The sequence below is a fragment of the Mobula hypostoma genome, chromosome 6 (assembly GCF_963921235.1).
Source record: "Mobula hypostoma chromosome 6, sMobHyp1.1, whole genome shotgun sequence".
NCBI lineage: Eukaryota > Metazoa > Chordata > Chondrichthyes > Myliobatiformes > Myliobatidae > Mobula > Mobula hypostoma.
The window spans coordinates 64,700,417-64,723,676 of record NC_086102.1 but is presented as its reverse complement, the minus strand read 5'-3'; the positions used below and the strand labels follow the sequence as shown (position 1 = coordinate 64,723,676).

General features: G+C 38.8%; 1 protein-coding gene across 2 annotated transcripts in view; it reads right to left on the bottom strand.

The window, feature by feature from the left end:
- gk (glycerol kinase) overlaps nt 1–23,260 on the bottom strand; it is a 134,650-nt gene that overhangs the window by 39,756 nt on the left and 71,634 nt on the right. For both annotated transcript variants that reach the window (XM_063050890.1, XM_063050891.1), the window contains exons 9-12: nt 7,339–7,374; nt 5,996–6,063; nt 1,998–2,040; nt 1,717–1,797 (exon numbers count right to left, since the gene is read on the bottom strand). In XM_063050890.1, coding sequence (XP_062906960.1) covers nt 1,717–1,797; nt 1,998–2,040; nt 5,996–6,063; nt 7,339–7,374 — 228 coding nt within the window. The remainder of the gene's footprint in view (nt 1–1,716; nt 1,798–1,997; nt 2,041–5,995; nt 6,064–7,338; nt 7,375–23,260) is intronic.

Genomic DNA, 23,260 nt, shown 5'->3' with positions numbered 1-23,260 from the left:
CAGTCATAAAGCAAGGGATGCATCTTTGTCCTTGTTTCCAGCAAAGTTTTGTAGACAGGGCTGGTTTGGTCCTCACGTCACACAATGATGCCATTTGATAACTTGTTGCTGCTCAGCTTCAGGAGTGAACTGCCAAGCAAAATGCTCCTTACAAACCTGGAGTAAATAAAACTGGAGGGAGGGAGGAAGATAAATATGAGAAGTACAAGGAAAGGATGCAATTATTTCTACTTGTGAAAAATCTAGATCTGTACTAGTTTAGAAGCCGAAATTCCCACGCGTATAACTATCAGTGATTTAGTCCACATGTGGCTAACAAATATGGTCACAACACAGACAGTGATCACTGAAATTTGGAGTGAAGAGTTTAAGCGAGCTAATGTGAATCTTAATTATTTTGTAGAACACTTAACTGATATGGGAGGATGGAAAACACCAGCCTCCACATTCAATATAGAGGCAGCATTATTACTTCCAGAGAATAAATTAAATATGCTAGCATATTGACGAGTGGCTATGTTGATTGTTTTGAATCAAAAGACAGTGATAAAGCTCCCGGTGAGTCCATATTTCCATACAAATATGGACATATATATGTGCACAATTAAACCCAAATTTTCTTCAGATGACCACCCATTTCTTTCATTTGTTAATGCTTTTAGAAGAAATCTGAATGTGGCACCAAACACAAACAAGTATAAATGACATGATTAAGATAGCAAAATAGTGAACAAATCTCAATAAAGATGTAGAGTGACAGTTTGCTGGTAACAATAAGGGCTCATGTATCTTGGAAAACAAGAGTATAGTGAGGAATCCAAAAGATACAGATATATAAATCACTGATAGGAATACTGGATTTCAAGACTGTTTTAAGAAAAAAAAAGCACCAAATCGTTTAAAAAATGTCCCAAAGCACTTTGCTGCTGATGAAAGTCTTTTTGATGTGCTCTGATTATTCCATTAGAAGAAACGCACGAGTCAGTATGGTTCCTGCAAGCTTTTACAATCATCTGCTGTAATAACCAAATGATATACTTGATGTTGCTAGCCAAGAAATGGAAATTTTAAAGGACATGAGGGGCAAATACTCCTACTCTGAAACAATACAATAGAATGGTTCTGGTTTCAGTTCAGTGTGCTTACAAGTTCTGTGCCCAAATTTCTGGAGTGGGACACAAAGTGAAAATCTATAGACTCTTCCTATTACAAAAGATATATGGTACAGAAGAAAGTGAAAAAAAAAAGGATAGTAATAATGATGCCAACACAGAGAATCTTTTCCAAGTGAAAAGATGCAACGTATTTGGGTTATATTCTTCAATAAAGTGACTGAATGGTTCTGTTAAAGATTAACATCTAGTCCCCAGCCCAAAAATTGAAATCCTCTACCTTAGCAAATTCTTTCTTTGAGAACAAAATGAGGCACCACAAATACAAACGTCATTAAGAAATTTAGCAGGAATTCAGGAGGGAATACCTTTAACAATCAGCATGCCCAGGTACAATGAAAGGAAAGCTGGACAGGAACATATTAAAAAAGAAACAGAAGGTTATGCAAAAGAGATACGAAATTAAGTAACAGGCAGCTCCAATGGAGCAAAGAAAAACAGTCACTGGGTCTAATGACTAGAATCTGTACAGTACATTTGTATCATATACAAAAGATGAAGAACTAAATCCTACAAATTTAGGACCAAGAGAAATACAACTTACTTCCAGTGCATAATATGTAGGCTTGTTCTTGCCCAATTTATACGCTACCGTTGTCAAAAGGCCATGTTTAGATATCACCGGCTACAAAGAATAAGTTCAATAAAACAGCACTTTTTAAAATCTGTAATAAGAAATTATAACAAGGAAATGTTGCCAACTGTGAAATACAAAATTAATACAACAGCTTTTAGTGACTAGACCCAAAGTATATAATGTGTAGTGCTTCAATATTTTCATTACAAATGCCTTTACTGTTCTACAAGACATTAAAATACACTAACCTTCTGTCCTGTGTTACTCAACAGGAAACAGCCTGTGCCGTATCTAAAATGTAGAGATAAAACATACAAAAATATAATAGATTAGCTTACAGTAACTGACATTGCTGATAAAATTCATTCACTGATTTTACCACTTTACCACTAGATTATTTTTCATAGGTCTGATTGATTGAATGGAACTGCAGAACAAAAATTGAAGGAATTGCATCCACCTCCAAGGTTCAGTTTGATGCCTCATCATAAAGGTGGCAATGCTGCAAGTAAATGAGCTGTGGTGGACAAGGTTTATTTTGCACAATATTGAAAAACATGAGTAATAGTAATCCAGGAAAATATTTCATCACCCTCTGTTAATTTGTCACAATTTCAAGTGGCAAAGTGTACAAATTAATCCAAAATTTCAAGAGTCCAAATTCTAAAAATCAGGAAGACATTGAGACACAAGAGACTGCAGATGCTGGAAATCTGGATTAATACACACAAACAACAGGAATTCTGCAGATGCTGGAAATTCAAGCAACACACATCAAAGTTGCTGGTGAATGCAGCAGGCCAGGCAGCATCTGTAGGAAGAGGTGCAGTCGACGTTTCAGGCTGAGACCCTTTGTCAGGACTAACTGAAGGAAGAGTGAGTAAGAGATTTGAAAGTTGGAGGGGGAGGGGGAGATCCAAAATGAGAGGAGAAGACAGGAGGGGGAGGGATAGAGCCAAGAGCCGGACAGGTGATAGGCAAAAGGGGATACGAGATGATCATGGGACAGGAGGTCTGGGAAGAAAGACAAAGGGGGGGGGGACCCAGAGGATGGGCAAGAGGTATATTCAGAGGGACAGAGGGAGAAAAAGGAGAGTGAGAGAAAGAATGTGTGTATAAAAATAAGTAACAGATGGGGTACGAGGGGGAGGTGGGGCCTTAGTGGAAGTTAGAGAAGTCAATGTTCATGCCATCAGGTTGGAGGCTACCCAGACGGAATATAAGGTGTTGTTCCTCCAACCTGAGTGTGGCTTCATCTTTACAGTAGAGGAGGCCGTGGATAGACGTGTCAGAATGGGAATGGGATGTGGAATTAAAATGTGTGGCCACTGGGAGATCCTGCTTTCTCTGGCGGACAGAGCGTAGATGTTCAGCAAAGCGGTCTCCCAGTCTGTGTCGGGTCTCACCAATATATAAAAGGCCACATCGGGAGCACTGGACGCAGTATATCACCCCAGTCGACTCACAGGTGAAGTGATGCCTCACCTGGAAGGACTGTTTGGGGCCCTGAATGGTGGTAAGGGAGGAAATGTAAGGGCATGTGTAGCACTTGTTCCGCTTACATGGATAAGTGCCAGGAGGGAGATCAGTGAGGAGGGATGGGGGGGACGAATGGACAAGGAAATTGCATAGGGAGCGATCCCTGCGGAATGCAGAGGGGGGGGGAGGGAAAGATGTGCTTAGTGGTGGGATCCCGTTGGAGGATACACACAAGGTGCTGGAGGAGCTCAGCAGATCAGGCAGCGTTGATGGAGGGAACAGATAACGTCTCAGGCAGAGATCCTTCAGGATTTTGACATTGATACCTTAGGGAAACCAGGTTACTGCTGTTAGGAAAATCTAACTATATTTCAAAGTGAGTAAACAACAGGAATTCTGCAGATGCTGGAAATTCAAGCAATACACATCAAAGTTGCTGGTGAATGCAAAGGCCTGCTGCGTTCACCAGCAACTTTGATGTTTCAAAGTGAGTAGGTAGGTTGGACACAAAATTGTCTTGCTCATAGAAGATAGTAGTGGTGGAGGGTCACGAGTGAGTCTATATTTCAGTACAAATATTGACATACATTCTTCTGAATGGAAGACTGTCACCATAAAGAAAGAACAGAGACAATTTATAGATACTTGTGAAATGAAAAACTAAAGCAATGCACAATACTTAAATAATGAAACAATGGATCCAGCTGGCCAGGCAGCATGCGTGGATAGAAAAATAGAGCGAATGTTTCAGGTCAAAGGTCCTTCTTAAAATCAGAGAAAGTGAGAAAAATTAATTTTGTTGCAGTGGAGGGGTGGTGGAAAAGAGCTTGAAAAAATTTAGGTTGTCTGACCTGTTGAATGTTTTCAGCATGATTCATTTTTATTTCAAATTCCACATTTACAGCTTTTTGATTTTCAGGTCCAATTGACAGGGTTCCTACTTGATGACACAATAATGACCTCAAGGTGCACACTGTTAATGTGATGCAAACGGTCACTAAGTTTGGAGGAATTAAAATCAACAGCACAAATGATCATTTCCTCAATTTGCAGACTGATTTGTGGCAAATTTGGCATCATGTATAGGTTATTGATGAGAAATGCCTGTATATTGAAATTATGCATTGATTAGAGTTGGTGGTGAATATTGGAGCAGGATGTTAGTAACCCAAGCACAGTTTCAAAGGATATGTTAGTTTAATTAATGCAACACACATCAAAGTTGCTGGTGAATGCAGCAGGCCAGGCAGCATCTGTAGGAAGAGGTGCAGTCGACGTTTCAGGCCGAGACCCTTCGTCAGGACTAACTGAAGGAAGAGTGAGTAAGGGATTTGAAAGTTGGAGGGCGAGGGGGAGATCCAAAATGATAGAAGACAGGAGGGGGAGGGATAGAGCCAAGAGCTGGACAGGTGATAGGCAAAAGGGGATACGAGAGGATCATGGGACAGGAGGTCCGGGAAGAAAGACAAGGGGGGGGGACCCAGAGGATGGGCAAGAGGTATATTCAGAGGGACAGAGGGAGAAAAAGGAGAGTGAGAGAAAGAATGTGTGCATAAAAATAAGTAACAGATGGGGTACGAGGGGGAGGTGGGGCCTTAGCGGAAGTTAGAGAAGTCGATGTTCATGCCATCAGGTTGGAGGCTACCCAGACGGAATATAAGGTGTTGTTCCTCCAACCTGAGTGTGGCTTCATCTTTACAGTAGAGGAGGCCGGTGGATAGACATGTCAGAATGGGAATGGGATGTGGAATTAAAATGTGTGGCCACTGGGAGATCCTGCTTTCTCTGGCGGACAGAGCGTAGATGTTCAGCAAAGCGGTCTCCCAGTCTGCGTCGGGTCTCTATATAAAAGGCCACATCGGGAGCACCGGACGCAGTATGAATATACCTCTTGCCCATCCTCTGGGTCCCCCCCCCCTGTCTTTCTTCCCGGACCTCCTGTCCCATGATCCTCTCGTATCCCCTTTTGCCTATCACCTGTCCAGCTCTCGGCTCTATCCCTCCCCCTCCTGTCTTCTCCTATCATTTTGGATCTCCCCCTCCCCCTCCAACTTTCAAATCCCTTACTCACTCTTCCTTCAGTTAGTCCTGACGAAGGGTCTCGGCCTGAAACGTCAACTGCACCTCTTCCTACAGATGCTGCCTGGCCTGCTGCGTTCACCAGCAACTTTGATGTGTGTTGCTTGAATTTCCAGCATCTGCAGAATTCCTGTTGTTTTTGTTTCTCAGTTCAGAAACTGAACAATGTGAATTGTCAAAATACTGCAACTATTTAATTCTTATTGCAAAGTTTAAACATGTCATGTAGTTAATAGATACTGCAGATTAAATTGTTATCAAAAACATTCAATAAAGAAAACTGGAAGTTAACAAATGGATTACAGAGTCTGCATCTTCACACTCCACCTTTCTCATGCTGCAGTACTTCATTCATGTTTCTTAAATATCAATAGAGATACTCTTACCTTTGTTGCTCACCAGTCATAGTTGCCTTAACGTCTTAACCACAATCAAACAAAATTATAACAAGTTATACTGCTGAATAATTTGGAACTAAAGGATAGAGAAAAAGACACAATCACCTTCAATGTTTGCTCCAACAAGATCCAAACCAGTATAAAGACATAATCTTCACTGTGGCAATTTTAAGAAAGCTGAAGGAAGAATTTCCCATCACAACAAATCTAGTCAGATGCTCAAGTTGATTATTACCTCCCTCCCTAGCCACTATGACAAACTGAAAGAGATTTTAACTGTTCAAACTTACGTATTTTTTGAATCTCCAGGTTTAAAACACAATTGCCCAACCATGGCAGCTGATTGGTCACCTAAACACTGATAAAGATAACACAATTATAGCCATCTTTACTTCCTCAGAAAAGTTTCACACCACAAAATATTTGGAATCAATTATAGTTAACACAAATTGGAGGGCAAATCATGATAAGCTATCTTAATTAAAAATCACTAAACTATCTCATTATATTAATATTTCCTGTGGAAGTAAGGTTTTCTATTGACAGAGACAGACATTTCTCTATTTTGCTCCCTGTCTACCAAAGCAGGTTTTCTTTAAATGATTAACAAAGTTTAAAGAAGTTTATCGTATTGAACTTTTGACCAGAGGAATGCAACCAGAGTAATAAAAATGTCTGCTACATACTGCAGCAATTTGAATTTTTTCTGAAATTTTGAAATCTCAGTTTAAACATATATGGTAGCATTTCTTGAGTGCCTTTAAAAAATTGAACAAATTTAACTCAACTAAAGACAAGCTTCCGTCATCACAAAACTCTAGTTAAATGTCAATGCTCAAATAGAAAAGGTATTTTTACTGAAGGTGAATAGACAAATTTGCCTATTCTTAGAAGAACAAGATCTCCAGTGCAAATAATGCATCATTTTGTTACGGAAACTTCAAAACTATTAGGGTTCACCATCTCATGGTAAAATTTACACTGACATCAGGAGTGCTATGGATACGTATCACCAAGTTCCTGCAAGTAGCTCAGCCCTTATCCATAAACTATGCCATTTTTCTGCCTTCCATACCAAGTGCGAGGGAAATTGATGACACATTAACAAAGCTACAAACTGGTCAGGGAGATACACCATACTTTTTACAAGTTTTACACAATGGCAGACAACATTATTATTATTATTGATTAGCACTATTTACTCTGGTCCCTAAAGCTAATTTTACATATAATTAATAGCTTAAAATATTTCAATATTATTAATCTAAAACTCAAAATTATTTTGTTTTAAGTAGTTGGTCATGATTCATCATTCACTGAAATGAAGAATACTGGAATATGGATCCACTTTTTAAAAATATTTTACAGAATGACAGTTAAAGTTAATAAAAACTGGAGCTTTGTATCTTTAGCTTGCCATAAGAATTCTTTAATACGAGTGACACTTGGCTCACTTGATTTCATCATGCCTGCTAACTCTTTTGAATTGATTCTAGAATTTTAATTGATGTTAACTGTAAGCACTCTCCCTTATGGCTGAATGCAAAATTTGGGATACAATCATTTTAAGTGAAGAGGTAACATCTCTGGAGTTTTCAGTGTGCAAAGTTTGTAAATAGTAAAATATACTTACTCCTGAAATGGGTACATTGGTCAGTGTCCCACCTTTCTATTTGAAAAGAGAATATGACAGATATTAAAATGTATACAGTTTCAATGAATGTGCCTTGATTTAAAAACAATTTTGTTGAACATTCACATAACGTTATGAGACCCCTCGCACCTTTCTCATCCCTATGATGGCAAAGAAATGTATTTTCTCTAAAAGATATAGCTTTATCTATTGAATTGACAGCAAAAGCAAATTGCTTAACCATGGAAATGACAGCTGATAGTATAGTAAATATTTCAGTATCATTAATCTAAAACTCAAAATTATTTTGTTTTAAGTGGTTGGTCATGATTCATCATTCACTGAAATGAAGAATACTGGAATATGGATCCATTTTTAAAAAATATTTTACAGAATGACAGTTAAAGTTAATAAAAACTGGAGCTTTGCATCTTTAGCTTGCCATAAGAATTCTTTAATACGAGTGACACTTGGCTAACTTGATTTCATCATGCCTGCTAACTCTTTTGAATTGATTCTAGAATTTTAATTGATGTTAACTGTAAGCACTCTCCCTTATGGCTGAATGCAAAATTTGGGATACAATCATTTTAAGTGAAGAGGTAACATCTCTGGAGTTTTCAGTGTGCAAAGTTTGTAAATAGTAAAATATACTTACTCCTTACTAACTTGATAAAATATACTAACTTGATTTCATCATGCCTGCAACCTCACTTACTCCTGAAGAACCCATACAATTTTGCTAACAATGACATACACAGTTAAAGGTAGAACCTTTAACATCATAGATGTACAGAGGAATCTTAGAGTCCTGGTCCACAGCTTCCTGAAAGTGGTTTTACAGGTTGATAGGGCATAAAGTCATATGTCATGCTTGCCTACAGAAGTTGAGGCAAAGTTTAAGAGTCAGGAAAACATGTTGCAGCTTTATAAAACTCAGGTTCGGCAGCATTTAGAGTACTGCATTTAGTTCTGGTTATCCCATTACAGGAAGGATGTAGAGAGGGTACAGACAAGGTTTACCAAGAAACTACCTGGATCAGAGGCCATGTGCTAGGGGGAAAGGTTGGATAAAGCAGGGTTATTTTTCCTAGGTGTATGGAGGCTGAGAGGAGATCTGTGAGAAGTTTATCATATTATGAGAGGCATAACGTAGGTAGCCAGCATCTTTTCCTCCAGGCTCAAATATATCTAAACCAGTGTGCAAGGATTTAAAGTGAGAGGTTGGAAGTTCAGGGGCGATGTACAGAGTAGGAAAATAAATTCTTCAACCAACACACATCAAAGTTGCTGGTGAACGCAGCAGGCCAGGCAGCATCTATGGGAAGAGGCGCAGTCGACGTTTCAGGCCGAGACCCTTCGTCAGGACTAATAAATTCTTCTCCGGCTTCCAGTCGGACATAGGTATCGATTTTAACCAACGTTTCAATGACAAACTCTGCCATCTTCTCAGGGATGGTAGGCCATATCTCAGGTAATGATGAGTTTGAGTACAGAGAAGAAATTAAGAACCTGGTGGCATGGTGCAAAGACAATAACCTATCCCTCAATGTCAGAAGACGAAGGAATTGGTTGTTGACTTCAGAAGGAGTAGCGGACCGCACTACCCCACTTACATCGGAGGCGTGCAAGTGGAACAGGTCAAAAGCTTTAAGTTCCTTGGGGTCAATATCACAAATGACCTGACTTGGTCCAACCAAGCAGACTCCACTGCCAAGAAGGCCCACCAGCGCCTTTACTCCCTGAGGAAGCTGAAGAAATTTGGCCTGTCCCCTAAAACCCTCACTAATTTTTATAGATCCACTGTAGAAAGCATTCTTCTAGGGTGCATCACAACCTGGTATGGAAGTTGTCCTGTCCAAGACTGGAGGAAGCTGCAGAAGATTGTGAACACGGTGCAGCGCATCACACAAACCAATCTTCCATCCTTGGACTCACTTTACACTGCACGCTGTCGGAACAGTGCTGTCAGGATAAACAAGGACACGACCCACCCAGCCAACACACTTTTCGTCCCTCTTCCCTCCGGGAGAAGGCTCAGGAGCTTGAAGACTCGTATGGCCAGATTTGGGAACAGCTTCTTTCCAACTGTGATAAGACTGCTGAATGGATCCTGACCCGGATCTGGGCGTACCCTCCAAATATTCAGACCTGCCTCTCGGTTTTTTTTTGCACTACCTTACTTTTCCTTTTAAATTATAAATCATAAATAGAAAATAGAAATTTTTAATATTTACTATTGATTTGTACTCCAGGGAGCACGAGGCGCAGAATCAAATATCGCTGTGATGATTGTACACTCTAGTATCAATTGCTTGGTGACAATAAAATATAAAGTATAAAAGGGATGCTGCTTGGGAATGTCTAGTTTGGTGGTATTTCTACCCGCGTTGTCCGTCCCTCCTGATTGGATGAGGTCTAACCAATCAGGTTTCCATTGTTGCACCTTGTTTACAATTGAATTCCAGTTCTTGGAGTGAGACCTTTGCCTTCGTTAAAATTCTTTTCCTCTAGTTTTATTTCAATGGCTTCCTTCACCAAGTGATCTCAAAAACCATTGGCGCAGCACAGTAGTTCTCTGCTGTCGAAGTCAATCCTACTGCTACGGCTGATTTCTCTGGTTAACCCAGATGGATACACCTCCTGTGCTCCCTGATGTGGGTTTCCACTGTGCCGGACGCACACACTGGCCGATATACGCTGCTCCACATTCACAGGGAATCCTGTAAACACCAGCCGACCTGAGTCCCAAGTCATCTTTGACTCACTGAAGCTGTGATTTGAACTTCCTTACGGGCTTCTGGATGGTACCGATCTGGTATTTCTTCAGGATCTTGGTGATCCTTCCAAAAACCATGGAACTATAGGGAAGACAGGCAGTAGCGATGGACTCCTCCTCGTTGTTTGTTTTTCTGGTTATTCTGTCAGCCCTTTTAAGAGCCCGATTGATTTCCTTCACCTTGTAGCCATTCTGTAGGAACGTCGTGCATAATCGTCTTATTTCTTTATGGAGACGCTCTGGGTCTGAAATAGTTTCTGCATGGTTAATCATTCGCAATGGCCATAGGAATGATTTTGACAGCACAAAAGTAAAGTGCTGCGTCAATATCTCTAGGGACTGCCTGGTGAAGGAAGCCATTGAAATAAAACTAGAGGATGTTACATGCTCAAGGAGATCTGTTTTTTTTTGTGAGAATGATGTAATGGTCTTTTGGAGGTCACCTGATGTGATTTTCCCACCGTTGTGAGGTCATGTGATGACATGTGCCCCGTGACTATATAAGGGTCGACTCAGGTGACGCAGTGGGTTTTTGAGTTTGTAGATTTTCAGGTAGAATGTGTTGTGCCTCCGTTTCTGTTGCGTGTTTGTTTTTGTGACTCAGCTTCATTTTTAAAACGGAAGGTGTTTTCTCTTACAAGATATTGCATTTGGATTGGAAATTTGTGGCTGGAAGTGTCAATTTACTCAATTCCGACAGTTTTGAAGGGAGAGTGAAGAATTCATCAAAGTGAAGGATCGAGAGAAGTCGGCATCATTTGGCAGTTTAATAAAGAATCGACCTTATTGAGTCTTCGTTGGAGAGAACCTGCATCAAGATAACTGTTGCAAAAGCGCAATGAGTTCATGCAAAAAAGCTCTCTCTCTAAAAGGAATTTAAGGTCAGTCGATTCAAACTGTTTAATTTCGGCATCGGGAATCCTGTGGACAGAACCAGCAGTAAAGGTGCGTCAGTGAAGAAATCCTTCTCCAGAGAAGTCTCTCCCAATTGAATGTGTAAAACTGTTGGACTTTCGAAGTTATCGCTTTAAGAACTATATCTGACTGTATCGCTTTAAGAACTGTTTTCGCATTTAATGCTTTAAGAACCAGAGCCGAGTGGTGAGTTGATGAACGGCTGCGTACCTGTTAACCTCCGGTTAAAATTTTCCTTTGTTTTTTTTTCCTTATCGTTTATAAGTGTTTAATAAATGTTCGGTTGTTTTTATATAACCTGTTTCGATTAATATTCATTGTTGCCGGTTACGTAACATGATTTGTCCGGTCTCGTCCGGGATATTTGAGTTTAAGTGCTGGCAATTGCCATTTTGATTTGGTAAAAGGGAATACCCGATTTTTTTTGGTTTGATTGGTGTGTGTGTTGTATTCGGCAGCAATGGATATTGACGAGTTTTTGAAGACGCCTGACTCGGGATTCTTAGAGAATGCCAGAAAACCTGTGGTATTGGAGATTGCTAAGAAGTTGGATATTAAAGGAATTACGAGAAATTCTACCAAGACTTTCTTATAAAGGAAAATTGCTGAACATTATATTAATTTGGAATATTTTGAGGAGGAAGTGTTAGAGAAGTTTCCAATGAGTAATCTGGAAATGCAGTTGCATCTTGAACAGTTAAAGTTTGAAAGATTTAAAGTGGAAATGAAAGAAAGAGAAGCTGAAAACCAGAGGAAATTCGAGCTAGAGATGGAGAAAATAAGGTCTGGGAATCAGTCTTCTGGTTCTACGAAACAATTTATTGCTAGTCGTGAGGTTGTTTTGGCTCCTCCATTAAATGAAGCTGATGTGGATGCATATTTCCAGCATTTCAAAACAGTTGCTCTGAGTTTAAAGTGGCTGAAGTTTAAATGGCCAGTGATGTTACAAAATGTAATTAAAGGCAAGGCACAACAAGTTTATACAGCTTTAAATGCTGAACAAGCACTGGATTATGATATTGTTAAAGAGAATATGTTAAAGGTATATGAAATGGTTCCGGAAGCGTATAGAGAAAGATTTAGAAGTTTGAAGAAATGGGTAGAAAAAACTTACGTGGACTTTGCCTATGAGAAATCTGTGTGTTTTGAGAGATGGGTTTCCTCTAAAAATGTGAATGGGGAGTATAATAAATTGAAAGAGCTGATTTTGCAGCAGAAATTTAAAAGAAGCATTCCTGTTGAAGTGAGAACATACTTAAATGAATGGGACACTGCTACATTGCAGGAGATTGCTAAATTGGCTGATGAGTATGTTTTAATTCACAAGAATAAATTTTCTCTAGGTAAAATTTTTAAAAGGAAAACTAACACAGAGTGTCAAGGTAAATCAGACATTAAATCTGAAGTTAATGAGAAAAGTCAGGATGAAGGGAGACGTGAATGAAAGACATTTTGGTACTATTTGTAATTATTGTAAGAAACCTGGACATGTAGTGGCTAATTGCTTCTGATTGAAACCGAAAGAGAAAGAAGTGGCCCCAGATGCTTGTGTGCAGCATATGGAAAAACCTGTAAAGCTACAGGGTTTAGAAAATATTACTGAAGATGTGTCAGAGTCTGACCAAGTTAAGAAGGGATATGAGGCTTTTATAACAGAAGGACTTGTATCCTTGAAAGAAGGATCCAATGCAGTATTAATAAGGATACTTAGAGATACTGGAGCTTCACAATCACTAATGTTAGATAGTGTGTTAAGGTTAAGTGATGAGTCTGGCATTGGTGAGGTAAATTATATAAGAGGAGTAGGGAGTGCCCTTATGCCAGTACATTTACACAGAGTAAATTTAAGGTCAGGAATAGTTACAGGGGTTGTTAAAGTAGGACTACAATCCAGTTTACCTGTGAATGATGTTTCTCTTTTGTTAGGGAATGATTTAGCAGGTGGACAAGTTTTTCCTGAAGTGCATTTGACAATAAATTCAAATTCTGAAGAACCACAGAGGGATTCTAACACAGATTCTTCCTGTGTTGTAACAAGAGCTATGGCTAAAAAGACTGATTACCCATGACAGTTCAAATCAAGATTTGAATTTTGAGGATGTATCAGAAACTTTCTTACCTACCTTATTTGATCAGGATTTTGATGGTAAGTCTGATCAGGAAGATTTGTCTTTATCTTGGAAGGAGATGATAGCAGAGCAGGGTAGGGATCCTGAGATAGTTAAATTAAAAGAACAAGCTCTTCCAGATAGTGAAATGGGAAAAGTACCAGTTGGATATTATTTTGAAAAGGGGGTATTAATGAGAAAGTGGAGGTTGCCTACAATTCCTGCTAGTGAGGAATGGGAAGTTAATCATCAGGTTGTTGTTCCTAAAATTTACCGAAATGAGATTTTGACTATGGCTCATAGTATCCCTTTGGGTGGTCATTTAGGGGTAAAGAAAACCATGAACAAAATTTCTAAACATTTTTATTGGCCTAGTTTAAGACAAGATGTGGCGACATTTTGTAGAACGTGTCATACATGTCAAGTTGTTGGTAAACCTAATCAGGTTACTCCAGTGGCCCCACTGCAACCAATTCCTGTATTTGGTGAGTCGTTTTCAAAAATCATTGTAGACTGTGTAGGTCCTTTGCCAAAAACTAAAACTGGACATCAATATTTATTAACTATTATGTGCACAGCATCTAGGTTTCCAGAGGTAGTACCTCTTAGGAATATAATAGCCAAAACTGTGACAAAGGCTCCTACAAAATTCTTCACTTATTTTGGGCTGCCTAAGGAAATACAATCAGATCAAGGAAGTAATTTTATGTCTGGGTTGTTCCAGCAGATAGTTTTATAAACTGGGAGCAAAGCAGATTATTTCCTCAGCCTATCATCCAGAATCACAAGGAGCCTTGGAGAGATTTCATTCTACACTAAAAACTATGATTAGGACATATTGTGTAGAAAATGAAAAGGATTGGGATGAAGGTATACATTTACTACTTTTTGCAGTAAGGGAGGCAGTACAGGAATCATTAGGTTTTAGTCTTTTTGAACTTGTGTTTGGACATAGAGTTCAAGGACCTTTGGCTTTGTTGAAGGAACAGTAGATTAATAAAGAAGTACACACTAGTTTATTAGATTATGTTTTGAAATTTAAAGAGAGATTGTACAAAACTTGTAGTTTGGCCAAGGAAAATTTAAAGTTAGCTCAAGGGAAGATGAAGACTTGGTATGATAAGGAAGCTAGGACGAGGTCATTTAAGCCTGGAGATAAGGTGTTGGTTCTTTTCCCAGTGCAAACAAACCCATTACAAGCCAAATTCCATGGTCCTTATGAGATTAAATCTAAGGTAAATGAGGTGGATTATGTGGTAAAAACCCCAGATAGGAGGAAGACAACACAGCTGTGTCATATAAATATGATAAAACCATATTATGAGAGAGAAGTTGCCACTATGACTGTTAAGGAAAAGGGTTAAGGAAATTAAACTCCAATTTAATAATCCAGTTTAATGTTACAGGAGTACAATATTTTGATCACTCATATCAAGGGTAAAGACAACGTGATCGCTGTTTGTCTAGATGTTAAATGTACAATGAAAATTTTTTTTTTGGAGTGATATTTTATCATTTGTAACACTCCTACTGTACATTAGTTTATAAAGGGCTGAAAGATTGTATATATTGTGTATTTTGTAAATTTTATACCTTTGTATTTTTTTTGTATAAATTGTTAAGATTTTGTTCTTCAAGAGACCAAAACTTTTTTTTTTGGAGGGAGGTGTTACATGCTCAAGGAGATCTGTTTTTTTTGTGAGAATGATGTAATGGTCTTTTGGAGCTCACCTGATGTGATTTTCCTGCCGATGTGAGGTCACGTGATGACATGTGCCCCGTGACTATATAAGGGTCGACCCAGGTGACGCAGTTAGTTTTTGAGTTTGTAGATTTCCAGGTAGAACGTGTTGTGCCTCCGTTTCTGTTGCGTGTTTGTTTTAGTGACGCAGTTTCATTTTTAAAACGGAAGATGCGTTCTCTTACAAGATATTGTATTATTGAACTGGAAATTTGTGGCTGGAAGTGCCAATTTACTCAATTTCGACAGTTTTGAAGGGAGAGTGAAGAATTCATCGAAGTGAAGGATCGAGAGAAGTCGGCATCGTTTAGCAGTTTAATAAAGAATCGACCTTATTGAGTCTTCGTTGGAAAGAACCTGCATTGAGATAACTGTTGCAAAAGTGCAATGAGTTCATGCAAAAAGGTGCTCTCTCTCTCTTTAAAGGAATTTAAGGTCAGTTGATTTAAACTGTTTATTTTCGGCATCAGGAATCCTGTGGACAGAACCAGCAGTAAAGGTGCGTCTGTGAAGAAATCCTTCTCCAGAGAAGTCTCTCCCAATTGAATGTGTAAAACTGTTGGACTTTCGAAGTTATCCCTTTAAGAACTATATCTGACTGTATCGCTTTAAGAACTGTTTTCGCATTTAACGCTTTAAGAACCAGAGCCGAGTGGCGAGTTGGTGAATGGCTGTGTACCTGTTAACCTCCGGTTAAAGTTTTCCTTTGTTTTTTTTTCCTTATCGTTTATATGTGTTTAATAAATGTTTGGTTGTTTGTATATAACCTGTCTCGATTAATATTCATTGCAGCCGGTTACATAACAAGGAAAAGAATTTTAACAAAGATGAAGGTCTTGCTCCAAGAACTGGAATTCGATTGTTAAAACAAGATGGGACAAAAACCTGAATGTATGAGGACTAGTCAATCAGGAGGGAGGGACGACAGGGGTATAAATACCACTGAACTAGACAAGCCCAAGCATCATCACTGATGAAGATGGCAGAGTTGGTTATCGAAACTTTGGTTAAAATTGATACCTGTACCCAGCCGGAAGCCAGAGTACAGTTTATTTGTCATATACGCAGGGAAAGCACTAGATCCTTTTTCTCATACAGAGCAGGTTCTTTCTTTAAAAGACAGAGTAGGGATGCCTGGAATGTGCTGGCCAGAGGGGATGACGTAGGCAAAAACAATAGAGGTGTTTAACAGGCTTTTAGATAGGAACAGGGATAAGCAGAGAGTGGAGGGATATGGACCATGTGCAGGAAGGAGGAATTAGTTTACTAAGATGATTAGTATCAGTTCATTACACCTGTGCATATGTCAATAAACTTCAGGTTTACTTTGGGCAGTTCCACATTGTGAGCAGAAGAGACTGTACTTCGGCTGTACTCTAGGTTCTATTAATCAAGTGAGAGAGAGCATGAGGTTTCAACACCCACGCCGGGGAGCTCATGTCAAACATTGATTTTTGCAATAAGCAAACACCATGAAACAAGACACAACATCATGTAGGTTTAAACTTTAAAAGGACTGCCTTTACATTTTAACTGTAGTGAAATAAATTTCTTTGACAAAGTTGTATGTACATCTTTCATATGAAGAGAACAATTTGAAGAGTTTATGAACAATCTCTTCCAACAGAAACACACTATAAAAACAATTAATATTCCCTGGCAAACAACTGCAACTTCCCTTGAACAGCAGCATAAATCACCAGATCAGATTCGTTTGGCGATTCTTCTGCCCTCTTTCCTTCAAACGTTAAACAGACTCCTCGTAAGTTGTGCCCTCCTCACTGCCTTCATCACTTCCTGTATCCCAGAAGGAAAGGAATTTCAAATAATTTAAATATTACTAATTTCCTCATCAAGTCCACACAAAGTGCCCTGAAGCTACACCACGGAACAGATCTCTAGATCAAACATAACTGATCAGATAGCAGAGTGTTTGGCCTAAAAAATCAACTCTTTAGTCCTCTGCAGAGATACTAGCTGAACCTGCTCAGTTCCTCCAGCATTTTGTCTGTGTTACACTGATCAGTTGGCTTATCTGAACAATAACTCAATGGGGTAAAATCAGTTTTCACATCTTACCCCCAGAGAGTTCAATCTACATTCTCTAGATGCTTTCACTTTCCATAGTGGGATCAGTTTTTCCATATTGAATCCAGGAATACATTTCAATATTTTGTTCAATTCTAATCTCACCAGCCTTCAGGTTTCCCGTTTCTACTCCTACACCAGTCAACTGAGTTATAGTCAGAAAAGTACAGTGCAGAAACAGACTGTTCAGCCCATCTAGTCCATGCTGAACCATTTAAGCAGCGTAGTCCCATCAATCTGGACCCAGAACATAGTCCTTCATACCTCTGCTACTGACGTACCTATCCAAATTTCTCTTAAATGTGGAAATTGAGCTCACATGCACCACCTGTGCTGGTAGCCTGTTCCACTCTCATGAACCTCTATTTGAAGTTTTCCCTCATGTTCCCCGAAAGCTTTTCACCTTTCACCCTTAACCCAAGACCTCCAGTGGCCTACTTGCATTTACTCTATAACCCCTCAATTTTTTATACTTCTATCAAATCGCCCCTCAACCTTCTATGTTCTGGGGAATAAAGTCCTCCAGTCCCAACAACATCCTTGTAAACTTTCTCTGTACTCTTTCAAACGTATTTACATCTTTCCTACAAGTAGGTGATCCCAAACTGCACACAATACTCCATATTAGGCTTATACAAATTCAACACAACATCCCATCTCCTGTACTCAATACATTGATTTATGAAGGCCAATGTGCCAAACTCTTTCTTTATGAGCCTTTCTACCTGTGCCATCACTTTCAATTAATTATGGACCAGCATTCCCAGATCCCTTTGTTCTACCACACTTCTCAGTGCCCTACTGTTCACTGTGAAAAACCTACCCTGGTTCTTCCTACCAAAGCTCAACACCTTGCACTTGTCTACATCAATTCCGCCTGCCATTTTTCCAGCTGGTCTCCCACTGCAAACTCCGATAATTTTCCTGGTTGTCCACTATACCCCAATCTTTGTGTCATCTGCAAATCTGCTGATCCAGTTAACCACATTGTTATCCAGATCACTGATTTAGATGACACACAACAATGGACCCAGCACCAATCCCTGTAGTACTCAACTAGTCACAGGCCTCCAGTTAGAGGTAACCATTTACCTCCACTCTCTGGCTTCTCCCACAAAGCCAATGTCTAATCCAATTTACTTCCTCATCTTGAATGCCAAGCTACTGAACCTTCTTGACCGATCTCCCATACAGGACCTTGTCAAATGCCTTGCTGAAGTCCATATCAACTTTCCTGGTAACTTACTAAAAAAAATTCTACAAGATTAGTTAGACACAACCTACCATGCACAAAGCCATGCTGCCTATCCCTAATCAGGCCATATCTATCCAAATACTCATATCTAGTTCTTTAGAATACCTTCCAGGTTCCGGTGATGTCATTGTTCAGAAAGGCAGCTTAAATCAATAGCTCTTCTGGAAAAATCCTGTTAATCCATCAAATACAAGATCTTTCGAAAATATCTGAATTGATAAGGGGGGGCAAGATTGGGGAAAAAGAATGGAGATTAAAAAAGCATCACTGCGGAGCCTATGGAAGAGAGAGGTGCAGCGCACAGCTCTCCTACATGTGCGCGTGGCGGCGAAGATGATGCTGGGCCTCGTGCGGGCGAAGTGGCAAATATGATAAGGATTCTGGAAGAGATAAGGGAAGTCCAAAAAGATATAAAGCAGCAACTCAATGATATAAATTCAGAGCTCACCAACGTCAATCAGAAAATAGCCGTGGCAGAGACTCGAATTGAGAAGGTGGAAGATCACGTGCAAAACGTGGGACAGATACTAAGTAAGACGATAAAAATATTAAATCAACAGGAAAGTAAATTGCTTGACCAGGAGGGAAGATCGCGAGTGAAAAATATCAGGATTTATAATGTTCCCGAAGGAGCAGAATGACTGTCGATGATGGACTTTGTAGGCAAGCTACTGTTGGAAGCGCTGGAGATTCCCCCGACTATGGAAATTGAAATTGAGAGGACGCATCGTTTGCTTGTCCCACAGCCCTCTGGAGACAGAGAAAGTAAACCACGCTCAATAGTACTTAAATCCCTTCGATTCAAGAGCAAGGCGGAGATTCTACAAAGGGCCTGGGGTAGGAAGAGGGTTTTCTGGAACGGGAAGTTAATATATTTCGATCATGATTACCCCCCTCCCCCCGGCAGTCCTACAGAAACGGAAGGAATATTCCGAAGCAAAACAAATATTAAAGAAAGAAAAGATTAAATTCCGAACCCCGTACCCTGCTAAACTGAGGGTATTTTACCAAGAAGGGATACGACTATACCAGACGGTGGAAGAGGCAACTACAGACATGAACAACAGAGGACTGCCCATTAACGTGGTCAAACCAAGGGAAAGTCTGGCTGTGCAGTTATCCCAATCTGCTTGGGAAATAGTAAGAGAACCTAGAAAGCAGGAGACGGGAGCAGGACGAGAGAAGGATATTAGGAAGAGACTGTGAGTTCTGAGGGCAGCCCTCACCTCCTCCAGAAGAGCCATAAGGTTAGGCTAACTTTAAAAATGCTGATAAACTAAACGGAAGCAAAAATAGACGGTGATATACCTATGTCGAGAAATACGTATTATAATGTGGATTTTATATTACTCAAATTTTTAAAAATTCATTTATTCATTCCTTTTTCCCCACCTAAATGAGAATATATACATGGGAGGAATACACAGGGAAATAATTTCGGTGTAATGGACATAGTTTTTTTTTAAAACTTACTTTTCTAGGCACTCAACGGGGACCCTCAACCCACAGGTAGGAGGGGCTATCCCCCATGGCTAGACTTTTCTTCTAGCCCGACCCAGGGTCATTTAGAGACCCCAGCCTTGGAATCACACCTTCGTTACCTTTTTTTAAAAAAAAGTATTATTCGCGTTTCTTGGCTCTTGTTTGTTCAGGAAGTAGATTGTTATATATTCTGCAAATTTCAATGATATACTAACAGGTAAATACACATGGCTAAGGACACAGTAAAATTCATTTCTTTTAATGTCAATGGGCTGTTGAATCTAGTCAAGTGCAGTAAAATTCTATCAAAAATGAAAAAAGAACAAGCCTATGTAGTATATTTACAGGAAACTCACTTAAGTGATAATGAGCATGGAAGATCAAAGAGAATGGGCTTCACGAATTTGTTTTTCTCCTCATATAAGTCAGGACATAGAAGAGGAGTTGCTATTCTTATCTCAAGCAAGCTAAGTTTTGAAAAGTATTCGAAATAGGAGATAAGAAGGGCAGATATATTCTGGTAAGGGGGAATATAGATGGAAATCCAGTTACTTTATTGAACATATACGCACCCCCAGGAAGTGATATTAGCTTCTTCCAGAAAATTACTAGTATTATGGTAACAGAAACAGAAGGTCTCTTGATATGTGGGAGGAGACTTAAAATTACAATTACAACCACAGTTAGACTCTTCCAATAGAAAAACTTATGAAACAAAGTCCTTACTTATGAAAGCTTATGAAATAAAGTCCATACATAAGAAAGTTAACACTCTTTTTGAGGATGTTGGTCTAATTGATATATGGAGGGACCTTTTCCCCGACAGAAGAGATTACACTCATTATTCTGCCCCCCCCATTCCGTATATACAAGAATAGACTATTTCATAACATTTGGAAAAGATAGCGACAAAATAATCACCTGTGGAATTGGGACAATAGATGTAAGTGACCACACACCTATATATTTATCTGTTGATTTTGACCTACAACCAAAGAATACTATTTGGAAACTAAATTCGAGTCTACTCAATGATCCCTATTTTAGGAACAAATTAAAGAAATTGGTCTTTACTTAAAATTCAATGATAATGGAGAGGTTTCACATCCCATTCTATGGGATACTCTGAAGGCTGTCTTAAGAGGGAATATTATAGCGATATCTTCATATAAGAAAAAAATAAGGAATAGAACATTAGAGGAATTACAAAATAAGCTGAAGGAACTAAAAAAAAACAAATTGAGTTTCGCACAGGATACACTAGAGGAAATTTTAAAAATTAGGAATGAAATTAATAGTTTGGCTACACAAGAAATTAGAAAAAATTTAATGTTTCTGAAACAGAGACACTATGAAAGTGGATCTAAATCTCTGAAAATACTGGATTGGAAACTGAAAAATAAGATAGCAGAAAATACAATTCATAGAATAAGGGATCCAAGAACAAAAGTGATAAAAAATAAGTTAAGTGAAATTCAAGAAGCTTTTGAAATGTCTTATAAAACTCTATATTCCAAAGTTCCAGGGGGAAGCATAACCCAAATTGACACCTTCCTGAATTCTTTAGAGTTACCCACTTTAAGTAAAGAACAAAATAGAACGATGACTGCTGACATAACTGAAGCTGAACTAAAAACTGCAATTAGTAGGTTTAAATTAAGCAAGTCACCAGGATCAGATGGATATACGGCAGAGTGGTATAAAGAGTTTAGAATGAGTTAATTCCTATTTTACTCCCCACAATGAACTAGACCCTAAGAAAGACGCAAATGCCACCCAGCTGGAAGGAGGCGATAATCTCAGCTATACCGAAAGGATGCAAGGATAAAATGGAATGTGGGTCATTTAGACCAATATTTGTTCTTAATGTGGATTATAGAATATTTACCTCCATCATGGCCAAATGATTAGAAGAGTTTCTACCCACACTGATACATAATGATCAGACAGGTTTTATACAACAACGCCAAGCACAAGACAATATATGAAGGACACTTCACGTTATGGATCATATTAAAAAAAAATGAAATTGAAGCAATAGTGATAAGCGTGGACGCTGAAAAGGCATTTGATTCCGTTAATTGGAATTTTCTTTACAGAGTTTTACATAGATTTGGTCTACATGACACAATTATTAAAACAATACAGGCACTATACGACAATCATGCTGCCAGGATTAAAATCAATGGATATTTACCTAATAGTTTTACCCTAGAAAGAGGCATAAGACAGGGTTGCACATGGTCACCGCTACTCTTCGCATTATATCTGGAACTATTAGCTCAATAGATCAGAAAAAATGAAGATATCAGGGGAATTACTATTAAAGGGACAGAGCATAAATTGGCCTGTTACGCGGATGACATTTTGATCTATCTAGGGCAACCAACATGCTCTTTACCTAAATTGATGCAATCCTTTGAACAATATGGTCAATTATCAGGATACAAGATCAACATAGATAAAACCCAACTACTTTCATATAACTATAGCCCACTATGAGAAATTGAAAGTAGATATCCTTGGGCATGGCAAAAAGATTTGGCAAAATTATCAGAATGCAATTATCAGCCTATATATAAAAAATTAAGGAAGATATAACAAGATGGAACCTAATTCCTTTTCTTGGTCTCAGTTCAAGGACTGAATTTATTAAAATGAATATACTGCCCAGACTACTATATCTCTTTCAGATCCTACCAATAGAGATTAACCAAAATCAATTCAATGAATGGAACAAGATGCTATCAAGATATATATGGCAAGGTAAAAGGCCTAGGGTTTGTCTCAAAACTTTGCAATTAGCCAAGGAAAAGGGGGGGTGGTGGGGTGGGGCCTACCTTCTCTTAGAGATTATTATTTTGCAGCACAGTTGAGAGCCGTGATATGCTGGTGCAACCCATCATATGGTGCTCAATGGAAGAACATTGAGGAGAGGATACTTTCCATCCCCATACAGGCAATTTTGGCTGATAACAACCTACAAAGTTACATAAATAATATTGACAACCCGTGGGTGAAATGGACTCTTAAAATATGGAAAACTATTATAAAAGATAAACCAGAGAGAGACATTGCAATTCTTAAATGGTAAGCATATGACTCGGATTTTACGCTGAATAAACTAGATGCTAGATTTAAGGACTGGACAGCTAAAGGAATAACAGCTATTTGCGATATAATGAAAGAAGGAACACTGTTCAGTTTTGAAATGCTCAAAGAGAAACACTCATTAGAAAAACAAGACTTTTGCTGGTATTTACAAGATGTGACAGTATGTTAATAGGATGGTTAAAAATGTAACCAAGGCAAGTACATGTTTGATAGAGCTATTTAGAAAAGCATATAATTCAGACAACAGTAGTAGAATAACTTCAAGCGTTTATAAGGGTTTGTCAAATCTTAAAACACATTTAACTTCACACATTAAAACAAAATATGAGAAGGAAGAAGGGATAATAATATCTGAGGAAGACTGGACAATAATGTGGAGGTATCAATGGAAGTGTACCAGTTCACAGAAATGGATGGAGTTCAGGTGGAAAAACTTGTTA